Consider the following 12,836-nt stretch of genomic DNA (forward strand, 5'->3'; position numbering starts at 1 on the left):
ATTCCTGAAAATGTCACTGTCCCTATAGAGCAGTAGCTATCAACCTTTTTAGACTCAAGGAATACCTAAGAAAATGCCAGCTCTTAGTTCTCACCATTTTTTTTACTACAAAAAAGAATAATAGAGCAATTATTTTGTTGTAAAAACACAGAAACACTACAACAGGTCAGGTGCACAGTTGCACAATGAGGAAAGAAGGTAAAGGACCTCCAAACTGTACCCTGAAACAAAGTCAGTTATTCTTCAGGGACGCCTCCTGCCTGTAGGTAATCGTGGTGATAGTCAGCTATGCCAAAGTGGGTAGGGAAAATAGGGAGCATCTATTATTATGTCTAAACTCAGAGACAACCATTTCACTCTATGAAAGGGCTGTAGAACATACAACTGTAAGGGACTACCTTTAGGCTCAGCTGTGCCTGACAATACAGGTTGGCCTTAGTGGAGGTGCAAACAGTTGTCACAAGGCTACCACCCCAAAAGGAACTGCATGAGTACAAAGGTACTTTAGACCAGTTGAAGTAGTCTAAAGTCAGGCAGAAGGTAGGTCAGGGTGGTACTTTGGGGACTAACTGCTTCAGAGAGGCATGAGCTTCGGTAGGCTACAGCCTACTTCATCAAATGCTAGGCATGGAGTGGCTTTAACATCCTCCTTCTGCCCAGGAGGAGATACAAAGGCCTCTGAAATTCATACAGACTGCCACTGACTTCAGTGGACTATGAATCAGTTCTTTAATAGGCAATGCTTCAGGGCCACCTGGAAGCAGTCTTTTGTATCTTCCACAATGCCAAACTGTCTACCACAAATGAGTCTAAAAGGTAAACCCCTGAACTTTCCTATACTGAGTGCTCTGCCAAAGCAAGGAGAGTAGTACACTTTTCATTAATAGTATTTCAAAGCTCTACCTCAATTCCAGCATCATCTCCTTACACATGTAGAAACTATGAGCACCCTATAGTAAGTACTCAAAGACAAGTAATATGAAAACTACTATGAAATCATTTCTACCCAGGAGAACTTTTACAGTCTTTTCTCCAATGCCTGATGAAGGGTGTTTGTGCCCAAAAGCTTGCAATTAAAGAAATTTTTTTGCAAAAATCTTGTTGGTCTAATAAAAGATATCATCTCCACTACAAATCCTGTTCGCCTTTTCATCTAGATCAATACGGCTACAACCTGGATACCTGACAATATGAAATAACGCATTTATAAATCATCAAAATATATCACATTAGTGAGACATGGTCAGTTGGCTTAGTGAGAAGTCAATTTAAAGATACGAAGAAGGTCCAGATTATACAGGATTTCTAACAGAGAGCTGAAGCTATTTTCAGTTTGTCAATTTTGTCTTTCTACTGCATTTAATTGCATAGGACATGTAAAAGACATACAATTGTTTCTATCAGTCTATAACTATCAGTATGTAGTGTTACAATGAATTAAATGATCAATGATATTGTACTCTGGGCACTAATTTATAATCAAACTATATGACTTTAATATAATTTGGGGGAAGATGATTTTTGATAGACTAGTAGAATATGCATGTCTCATTTTTCACTTAATTTTTTATAGCCTCTGTTCCCTTGGAACTTACCCTTCAGGTAATATGATTTTCATATCATTTTCACTGGAAAGTGGCAGATCAGAGCTCTGCTATCTAGGTGACTGATGTAGGGATGCAACCAATGAAATGTTCCCACTGCAGAGGCACTGCACACTGCCCCAGCTGTTCCTCTCCCCTGCACCTTCCCTGCAGCAGGCTGCAGCTCCAGCTCTGGCATACAGAGAGGATGGCAGAGTAGCGGTGACACTATACAGTGTTGGAGGAGCAACTGGAAGTTTGCTGCTCCCTGAGGAGACACTACCTCCTTCTTTACTGCTGACATTCATGTTGAGCAGCAGACAAAAAACATCCAGTTTTGGCAGCAAAAACAGGGAGACGTCACTTGGCAGCAGAAACTACATTTCTCAGACTGCACCTCATTCACTCACATGCTTGTGGTTGGCCAGAGCTGCTGCAGAAAGGTGCAGGATGCTGGAGAGGGGGGCAGGAATGGGAGTCAGGAGAATGGAGTGCCCCCCATAACTCCCTTGTGCCTCCCCTGTTTAGGCAATGCCTAGGGTGCATGCCCACTTGCCCACATGTCCTTACATCACTGTTCCATCACATCAGATTTTCTCCTCAGAGAAGAGGAAAAGTACAAATGTAGAGAAAGCAAAGGAAAAAAAGAAGGCTGCTCACAAGAGGATCCAAATACCAGAAATGTATTACCATAAAGCCTATTCTCACTAAGGCAGTGGTATTCAACCTCAGGCCCATAGGCACATTTTGGCCTGTAGAACCATATCATCCAGCACTTGGGTCTCCCCATAGGTCCAGAAATTTGGCAGCAATGCAGCAGTGACAGCATTAATTACTGCGGCTTCCAAAGCTGCATCAATTAATGCTGCCAACATTTCCAGGCTCATGGGGAGTCCCACGGGCTGAATGGCATGGCCCCACATGCCAGATTGTGCTGATGTACAGAGTTGCTCCAGAGCCAGATTTAGTGTGTGGAGCCCGACTGACACATGAGGTTGCTCTTAGGCCAGATCCGGTGCATAGAGCTGGGCCAGGACGTGGGTTTCCTCCCAGGCCAGATACGACATGCTGGTTCGGCCTAAGGATGAACCCTGCATGCCAACCGCACACTGGATCTGGCCTGTACACTGAGCCAACCCATGATGGAGCTCAGTGATTTCGCAAGATGGATGCTATACCCATGATGGGTGACACAGTTGTCCATGAGACATGGACCAGCTCTGCTCTACTCATTCAGCTTGTGGGGCCAGAAATTTGAGCACTGCTGCTTAGTTGCTCCAGGATTACTGCAGTACTCCTGTTTTAAGTTACCTAAAAAACATTACTCATTGCTTTCCTGAGTAAGAAAATGTATTCATATTATTTTTACAAATATGTATACATGCACATTCTAGATAGGCAATTTGTACTTAAAAGTAAACTTTTTTCAGACTGTACAAACACTTTCTATCAGTACATGTGATTTTTCTTCTTCTGTCTGCTTTTCTTTAAAAAATACAGGGCTATTTTAATTGTAGTACCATAAAAGTAGTCAGTGAAAATACAATTTACTATATTGCATTTTTGGGGGTCTGAGTGCCACAATATTCATGTTACATTAAGCCATGGAGAAAAAATGCACATATCCCATTTATCAGTATATGACATTGTGTGCTTTTCTTTACAGGCACATTTCTCTATAAAACCTCACTGTGCCATGTTAACACCTATACCTAGTTCTACCTGTTGGTGATTAACACCTACTGTCTCAACTTTCAGAAGCCAACATTTAGAGCTTGCCCTTTGCCCCATTCAGCCAGTGGACAAGAAAACATCAGCTTTTAGGACAAAATGATAATGCTCAAGAATCATCCCTAACAGATGGTTCTGAATTTGCTTTCGGCTCAGGGGACCTGATGCTGGTCCCTAAACAATGACCTTAAAGTTGCCTTAAACAGGAAGCTGAGGACTCCCCCAGATCAAGGAAAGCTAGCATCATTTTAACATCGGTTCTCTTTGGCTTCTTAGGGGAGATGGGCCAATGTAGCACCACTATTTAAAAAGGGCAAAAAGGAGGACACAGGGAACTACAGACCAGCTAGCCTTACCTCAATATCTGGGAAATTACTCAAGTGTTGTGGCTGGCATGGTATGGGTGCTAAGGTATGTGGTTAACAGCCCAGAGTTTGCAAATTGGAGGGCAAAGCAGAAGTGCTCATAGCATGGCCTGACAGATTCCAAAGAATCTGCTAAATACCTTGTCACAAGGACATGAAAAAGGAAAGGTATGGAACATGTACTAAGGAAAGGGATTTGCGAGAATCTGAAGGAGGAGAAGCTGGCCACAAGAGCCCCTATGGATTTATGAGAAACAAACTGTGTCAGAAAAACTTGATCTCTTTCTTTAATAAAGTAACTACTTGGGTGGATAAAAGGAATGCTACAGATCAGTGGTTCCCAATCTGGGATATGGGTACCACCAGTGGTACACAGAGAACTTGTCAGTGGTATGTGTTAACAGATTTATTATAATTACTTCATATGACAAAAATTTGCCGGTGGTACTTAAGGTTGAACTGAAAAAATTGCTGGTGGTACTTAGGGTTGTATCATTTTAAACTGGTGGTGCACAATCTGTCAAAGTTTGAGGACTGCTGCTGTAGATACAGTGCATCTGGACTTCAGCAAGACTTTTGACAAGGTCCTACATGACCTTCTCATAAACAAACTGGAGAAATGTGGGCAAGATAAAACTGGGACTGACTGCTCATTTTTGACCACTCAAAGATTTTAGCAATTTTACAAAAAAACCCATTTTTTGTAGTTTCTTCACAGAAATATGATTTTTAAATTGTTTTTTGATACATTTAATGGAAAATGTGTGCTTTTTCTGTGTATTATTTGGACCTACTGGCAATGTTTTACAGTTTTTGATTGATATTTGACTGGTCACTTGGCCAAACTTTATTTGACCAGTCAATCCCCAACCCTAGATAAAACTACTACACGGTGGATGTTCCATGTCAGAATGGCAAGAGGTTTCAAGTGAAGTCACACAAGGGTCTGTTCTGGGCCCAGTGTTGTTCATCATGTTTATTAACAATCTGGATGCTGGCACAGAAAGCTTCTTGAATAAGTTTGCGGATGACACAAAACTGGGAAGTATTCCGAACACATTGGAGGATGTAAACTCAATTCAGAAAGATGTTGACAGACTGGAAATAGAGTTAATAGAGTTAACAAGATGTAATTCAATGTGCACAAATGCAAAGTGCTACACCTTGAGAGGAATAATCAAAAAAACAAATATAACATGGGTAATACCTGTCTGGATGGCAGCACTATGGAAAAGGACTTGGGAGCCTTGGTAGATCACAAACTCACAAAAGTCAAGTATGGTTTTGGGATGCAATAATAGAAGCAGTAAGTGCAAGACATGGGAGGTGATAGTTCCTCTCTATTCAGCACCAGTTAGGCCTTATCTGGAATATTGTGTGAAGTTCTGGGTTTGAAGAAGTCAGAGCAGGTCCAAAAAAGATAAGGGGCTTGGAGAGGCTGAAGGAGCTAAGCATGATCTGCTTTTGGAACAGCTGTTTAAGAGTGGACATGATAGGAGTCTACAAATACCTGAAGGGCTTCCATAAAGAAGAGAGAAAGCACTGTTTCTCTCTTGCTGAAGAGAGGAGGATGCAAATCAATGCCTAGAAGTTGCAGCAAAGGAAGTTTAGATTGGATATCTGGAAAAACTTCCTCACTGTTAATATAGTGATGCAGTGGAATAGACTACCTAGGAAAGTTGTGGATTCTCCATCTCTGGAGGTGTTCAAGAAGAGGGTGGACAATCACTAGTCAGGGATGTTCTAGGCATAGATATCCATGTCCTATAAATATTTCCCATGCTTCTACAGGCTTTGTTGGATGTCCCCTTTCCCCTTTTCTGCTGCACGTCAGGATGTTTTTAAGCCTTCCTCAGAGGTCTGGGTATTGGCTACAGCCAAGGCTGGGGATTTTGACAGGGGTACTACAGCGATCCTGTTGGGACCAAAACCAAAAGGTTCCTGGCTGGAGGGCCTTGCCTCTCTGCTCAGGGTCAGATCGCTTGCCATATTTGGGGTCGGGAAGGAATTTTACCCGATGGTCAGATTGGTACAGACTATGGGGTCTTTTGCCTCCCTCTCTAGTAGGAGGCCTGACCCTCTACCTGGGATCTCTTGAGTATATATTGACAATGTTTCATAAAAGAAGGACATTGGCTGCCATGATCCCCCTTCTTTACCCGAGCAGGTTAGGGTGTTAGGTTTGTGTTGCATCAGGGTTGATAGCAGTCTTATGTAGAGTTTAGTTTATGGATTGTACAGGTTGGTTTGCATAGGGATCATCCTACCTTAGGCTAGATGACTTCTGGAGGTCCCTTCTAGCCATTCTTCTCTATGATTAATAGTTGTTAAATTAGACCAACTACATGGGAGCTGAATAGTTTGAACAAATCTGCTCTTGACTAGCTTCAAGATCAATGATGGCACAAAGGTCACTCAAAGTCAGCTGTGCCATCCCCTCAACCAGAATGTGAGCATGAATACAATACATTTTTTTTTTAATAAACCAGTACCTGGGCTTTAAGCCCATCCCAAAGGCTTTTTTCCGGAGTCTACCATATAAAACATCCACTTCATACTACCTTGTCTTTTTTTTCTTTAATGTAACAACACATAGCTATCAGGAGCATCAGTATGAGGTAAAAATTGTTGTAAAACTAGTGATAAAGATTCTCTGTCAATAAAAGCAAACACGTCTGCTGATGTTTTACAGCTACTGTGCAGCTGCAGACCCTTCCAGCCACACGCTGGCTCACAACATCAAAATAAAATCAAAAGAAGAGGAGGAGAGGGAACAGATGAGTGACAGAGATTGAAAATAGCCAAAGAGAGCTCTAAAGATGCAAATGTGCACATAAAAAACATTATTTCTGTTATTCTATTTTTCTAATGATAGAGGTCTAACCCTTTTAACTCAAATCATCCTTCATAAAATAAAATGGAAGGGTCATATGCCATCAGTATCATACCATCAATTCTAGACGGAGCTTACTGATTTCGACACAGATTTCTACTTCAAAATGGTATGAAACTTCTAAACAACTACGACTCTTTAGTACAAATGTTTATTAATAAATTTAAGTACCTGCTGTTTCCAAGAATGGGATCCTTGGTTTTAGTACTGATGTCATAAATAAAGCGCTCTTGAAAGATTTCTACGGTATTGACAGCAGTTTCATTTCTTATGATGGTGATAACAGGGTAACCCATCTGTAATGTCCATTGATTCATTACTTCTTGAATATTTACTGATTTTCCAACTTTTTTTAGTGCCTTCAAAGAAAAGAAATCAACATTAGTTTTGTTTTAATATGCTGAATAAATATTGGCATTTACTACAGAGAACCAGAGAGCCATAAATTGTTCTTAGTGTTTTAATAACAATGAAACATATGTATAAACATGCACGTATCCAGATATGGACCCTGTCCAGTAGAAATAATAAAAAGAGGTCTTCCTCCTGCATAAAGTTAGGGCATCTATATAAAAAAGTAACTTCTGAACTAAAAGGAACAAATACTTTCATACTTTACTGATACAACATATCCCGAAATAAGATACGCACCTTGTTTTTTGAAAGAGAATTAAAAAAAAAAAAAGATCTATCCTTGCAAGTAGATAAGTACTGGTAAGTAGCAGTAATTAACTAAGCAGCAGCAGCTAAGGTGCCCAGAATGTATGTTGTGCAGCTCTCTGTGGAGCAGGTGCAGTGTTATTTCACTACCCTGCCTGGTAGAGGCTTACATACAGAAGCTGCTTTTACCCTATTTCCTTACTTATAATGCACAACCCTATTTTGAGCAGCCAATTTTTGGGAAAAGCTGTGTATGTATGTGGGTGAGTACAGTATTCCTGTGGTAAATTATGAAATCCAAATTAAATACAGGATAAGATATTGGATGGGACTTAAGCTCCAATCATTTAGGTACTTTTGAAAACCCCACTTGTAGCTCCTGACCTTCCTCATATTTGTAGCATCCACCTAAACAGTGACCAAGGGTGTTACACTCACTCTTCCCTTTGGGCCAGATCTTAGTTGAACACACTGGAACTGTAGGGTTCCTCGCAGTCTTGATCCAGATGTGGTGGCAAGGCAAGCAGCAGGACAAGGAGTAGGGGTGGGGGTTAATGCTCATTCTCCTGCCCCCCACACCCTAAAGACATACATCGCCAATGGGGCTCTATGACCCAAACTTTGGCAGCAAGATCTTCCTGCTTGCTCTGGCCCTGAACTCCAGCTCCTCTGCCAGCCTCGTAGGCCACACAACCTGGCTTTGCAGGCTGAAGCCAGTCCCTGGTCCATTAGTTTGACACTCATGCCATATGTAAAATATTCCCATAATAAGCTAAGGCTAAAAAAGGACTTGGTCTCTTTAAGATACACTGACCAACATTTTTATTAAGGATTACTGATTTTGGATGCCTAGTTTGAGATGCTTTAAAATAATTGTTAAAATATTGAAGACCTGGCCTCTGAAAAACGGGCTCTTTCAAGATATGTAAGGGCTAGGGCACATACACAATTACACTAGTGCAATTGACAATGAGTTGCTCTTGATGGAAGCTCCACTAGGATCCAAATCAAACAGAAAATCAACTCATTCCAGTGTAGGAGAGACTGCAGGATGCTACTATAACATAATGTTAATTTACACTAGTGTACTTTTACCCCTAATTCTTATAGGGGCATGCCTACATCAGCACTGAGAAAGTAACTCTCAGGTAGGAATTGACATCATCTGATTTCTCTGTGTTTACATCATTGTAAGCACATTGTACATTTCTCATCCTGGACCCAAAATATCATTTGCACTTGAAAATCTTGGTCCTGATGTCTAAAGCTAAGCCTTACATATGCAGACCCCTCCCACCCCCCAACACTCTCAAATACAGAAATAACTTATTTTAGTTTAATACAGCTGGTCTCTGTGCAATTTAACATGAGCATAAATAAAATCAGGTGGAGTCTCAGCTGTAATACAGTAAGCCAGACAGAATGGAAGAGTGGTGTTTATTGGGGAAAGACTCCAGGAGAGTGAGAGACTAGAGAATGCTTGCTGTGCAAATTGATACATATGCAATTCTCATAGCATATTGCTGAGAATTTTTTCTCAACCTTTTTACATAATAAAAGGAAAGGGGCAAAACAAGAAGCTTTACAGAAGAAGCAAGAGGGTCTGCGGGTGTCATTGTATAACTGCAGCATGCTAAATGGGCTATTAAATAATTATAGTTCATTGTAGAAAATAGGGTTGCCAAACTTGAAAACTTTGGCCCTTCAAATAAATATGACATATCAAAAGACCGTGAAATATAAATGCCAAATTATACCTTTTTTCACTCTTTCCTTCTTACCTTGCTACCACTAAAGTTAATGGGCACAGAATCTATTAATTTATTTTTATTAGAGCTCAGTGATATAACACAGACAAGGAAGTATAATGTAGGCCAGGAGTCTGTAAAATTTCAGGAGCAGTGCACCAAAATAACCAAGCTCAGTCTGCACCTTCCAACCCAGGTGCCATTCACATGACTTCTCCCTGCTACCCAGCTGCCACATGGGCAGACATCCCAACCACCTAAACTCTGCAGAAGTCCCAGCTTCCTGGGCCAAGTAGAGCTACTCTGCAGGCCAACAGGCTCTAGGTTACTGACCCCTGTTCTAGGTAAACACAAAAAGGAAATGCTAAGAAAACACCTTTGTGATGTTGTCACTTCCAATAAGGCGAAAAAACATTTTTTTACATAAATTTTTAAATTTGCTCCAGGGCTTCAGAATTTCAATATGCATAATTCACTCCACACCTCAGCATGAAAAATACCACTGGCTTCCTGATTTCTTCGCAGTGTTATGTTTTACAGTACTTTACCTTTGACAGTGTATTCCAGAGATCGTTTCTGGCTGCATTACCATACATGTGAATGGTTAAATAGTCCTACAGAAATAAAATAAAATATAAACCAGTTGTTACTATATGCAGGCCAAATAATTATAGCTGTGAACCTTGGCTAGAATAAGTTAAACTACATAAATGCTTTCATTTTTTAGAAGTCTAAAAATATATAACATGTTCCCCCTAAAGGAGTAAATAAATATTTTTTTGAGATTTTTAACATACTGTAAACTGTGATCACATAAATCTCAATGCAGAAAATGTTAGGCAGTTTACCTCCAGCATTCAGTGCTTTATCTTTTCAATTCATCAATGAAGATTAACAATTCTAAACTATTTATTAATCTTTGTATAATCGCAGAATCTGTTTCGAGGCAATTCTTGGAAACGAGAGGGAAAACCTTTTATAGCAAGGTGGTAAACATCATTATAGCAGGTCAATGTGTGGTTAGTGTCAAGAACCTGCAGAATAATGTCATCAAGATTTGTTGCAAAATATTTAACCAAGAAATAGCCCATCAGAGCCATAGTCTTATTTAGAGAGGTCTGGTAGACAGGTGTTTTCTCCCTGTGATTAAATGTCAAAACAAATAATAGTGTCTATTCAAACTGCAGCATGCTCTCTTAAAGTTGCTCCGCCATGGAAAGCAACAGAAAAATGTGTATATCAAGTAAATGTGATACCCAATACAAAAAAAAATAATTGTTTGCAAGAGATACGTTAAAATATCCAACTCAAGGTCTGTAAATTTAGGTTTCCTGTCTACTCCGCCACAATTTTGTTGACTGACTGTCATTGCTTTCTCTTCAACAACCATAAGGCCAAAGGCTTGGAGCAATCATTCTCATAAAGAAAAGTGTCCCTCATGGCTCTTCAAAGGAAAAGCTGCCTACTAAAACAGGATGAAAGGTGATGAAAGGTCAAAAAAAGTGGGGTTATTAAGTCTGAAGAAGACCGAGAGGAGGTTGGATCAGTCTTCAACTGCAGAAAGGGTTGTTCTAAATATGACTGTGATCAACTGTTCTCTATAGCCAAATGGGACAGGAGAAGAACTGGCTTACATTTCAAAAAGGGAAATTTATATTTCATATTAGGAAGAATTTTCTGGCTATGTGGATGGTTAACCACTGGAACAGATTACCTAGAGAGGTTGTGAAATTTTTAAGGGCAGGTTAGACAATCACAGACGTGTTCTTGCTTTCAGCTGAGAGCTGGACTAGATGACCCCCTGAAATCTTCTCTCCTCTTATTTTTCTACGATTCTACATGCTCTTGAGAACAACCAGCTACTCCCAAATCCATTTAATTCACAACTATTTAGTTTTCTTTCAAACATATCTCAGGGTACTCTTAAATCATTCAGGCACAAGATCTTTCCATTTGCATTCATTGTGTTTCCCAACTATGCTATCGCATTCACCCCCCCCCCCCATATAGTAATAGACTTGAAATTCAACAATGATTATTGGAATAACATATACTGTCTGCACTTAGCTTGTAAGAATAAACAATGACAGCAACAAACCACAGGAGAAGCTGTAAAATGAAGGGTCCCCCTTCATTTGAATTTCCATCACCTCTACTTTAAACAATGGTAGAAGACAAACCCTAATTTACAGCCTAATGATAGATTTAAGACAAATTTGCTGACTGTCTTATCTGTGCTTTGTGTGAAGTAGGATACTTTGGGAATAATTAGTGTTTGGAAAGCAAATTTTCTGATGTACAAATTGTAGCACCTGTGACAGATTTAGTTTTTGTCAGCCAACTCATAGTACAACACGCAGCAACTCCCATTTAATCACAGGCTAGAAAGGCTAAATGAGAACATTGACTGTGTTAACTGCATGCCTAGTCCTAACAATGTCATGAGAATAACTGTTGCAAAAAGACATTATACAGGCTGTACCAATACAGTGTGCTTCCATTTTATCTAAAAATATAGAGTCAGTTGAGATGCAGTTAAGAATTCAACAGCATCCAGCAATAAACAGAGTGAATTGTAAATTAAAAAGTGAAAACAGTAAAAATAGGACAAGGTAAATCAATAGCAACAAACATACATGTACATTTTAAATGGTGCTAGAAAATGCAATCTGCATCAATCTTCTCATATTTGCTTATAGGATCTGTATGCAATTCAATAAGGTAATTGAAACGTATGAGAATCTACTCCATAGAGCTAAATAATCTTGTTTACCAATCTACTGCCACATATTACATCTGTCTTTACTTTTGTATTCAGAAACACGTCCAAGACAGGCAAATACATTCTGTTTGTCTTACAATATACAGGTTAGTTGGTCTGTTTGCAACTCCATGGGGTTTTTTGGAAGGGGCAGGGGGTAACATGTTTATGGCATGGAGGAAAACAAAAAGAACTGCAGTGTTAACAAGTAAATAAGAAAAGATAATACAATGATAAATACAACATAAAGCTATAGTCATTATATCATACAACACTATCTTACCTTTGTCCATTGCCTTTGATCTAGATTGAGACCTTAGGCACAGCCCTAAACAAGAGCTGGTATATAAACTGCACCAGCCTAGAAGCAGCCTTGCTAGTTGTTTTAAAACTACCATGGATACATCTACACCCACAGATACAAGTGCAAACCATTGGACAGCAGTGTAGACATACCCAGGGCCACAATTCCATCTGTGCTTCCCTCAACTTAAATAAGAGGAAAGACGAAGACTGCTGACTCGTACCTACGGCAATTACAACACCTCCCTTCCCAGGAATAGGAGCTAAAACTCCATCCCAACTCCATCCACTAGCTCAAGGAGAGAGCAAGCAGAGAAATATTACCTGCTTCCCCTTGAGCAAATACACTCTCAGTCTGGGTAGCTCATGTGGGGCTGTAAAGTAAGTTGTTATTATTCTCTTGAGTGGATATTTAAGCCACAATTTCACCCATATATTTTAGAAAAAAGAACCAAAGTGAAAAGAAAGGAAAGGAAAGACGATACTCAAATCACAGCAGCCCAGATCTAAAGTGCACTTAGCTCAGCTCAGAATGAGAGTTAAAGTGGCTTTAAGCATCTTATTCATAAATGTGTGGTACTGAAACCATCCTGCCGTCAGCCAGTCTCTGACACAATGCTGTACAAGCTACAAAGGCTGCTCTAAGAGTTAGGGAACACTGGAGGGGAAGGGAAGTCTATGACACCCCATGACTCTCAGCCCTAAGCCAGGTGCCAGGAGGGATGATGGCATAGAAATCTTTGTGGCATCCCTACATCCCGACGGGCTCCTCTACACAGGGAAAATGGAACA

The 12,836-nt window shown here is 40.1% G+C and overlaps 1 protein-coding gene across 1 annotated transcript in view; it reads right to left on the minus strand.

The window, feature by feature from the left end:
- TRHDE (thyrotropin releasing hormone degrading enzyme) overlaps positions 1–12,836 on the minus strand; it is a gene marked incomplete at its 5' end in the record, with an annotated part of 317,351 nt that overhangs the window by 95,255 nt on the left and 209,260 nt on the right. Inside the window, 2 exons of the mRNA XM_019543934.1 lie at positions 6,744–6,931; positions 9,529–9,594. Of these exons, the coding sequence (XP_019399479.1) occupies positions 6,744–6,931; positions 9,529–9,594 (254 nt within the window). The remainder of the gene's footprint in view (positions 1–6,743; positions 6,932–9,528; positions 9,595–12,836) is intronic.

The sequence above is a fragment of the Crocodylus porosus genome, unplaced genomic scaffold (genome assembly GCF_001723895.1).
Source record: "Crocodylus porosus isolate Cpor-Errol unplaced genomic scaffold, CroPor_comp1, whole genome shotgun sequence".
Lineage (NCBI taxonomy): Eukaryota > Metazoa > Chordata > Crocodylia > Crocodylidae > Crocodylus > Crocodylus porosus.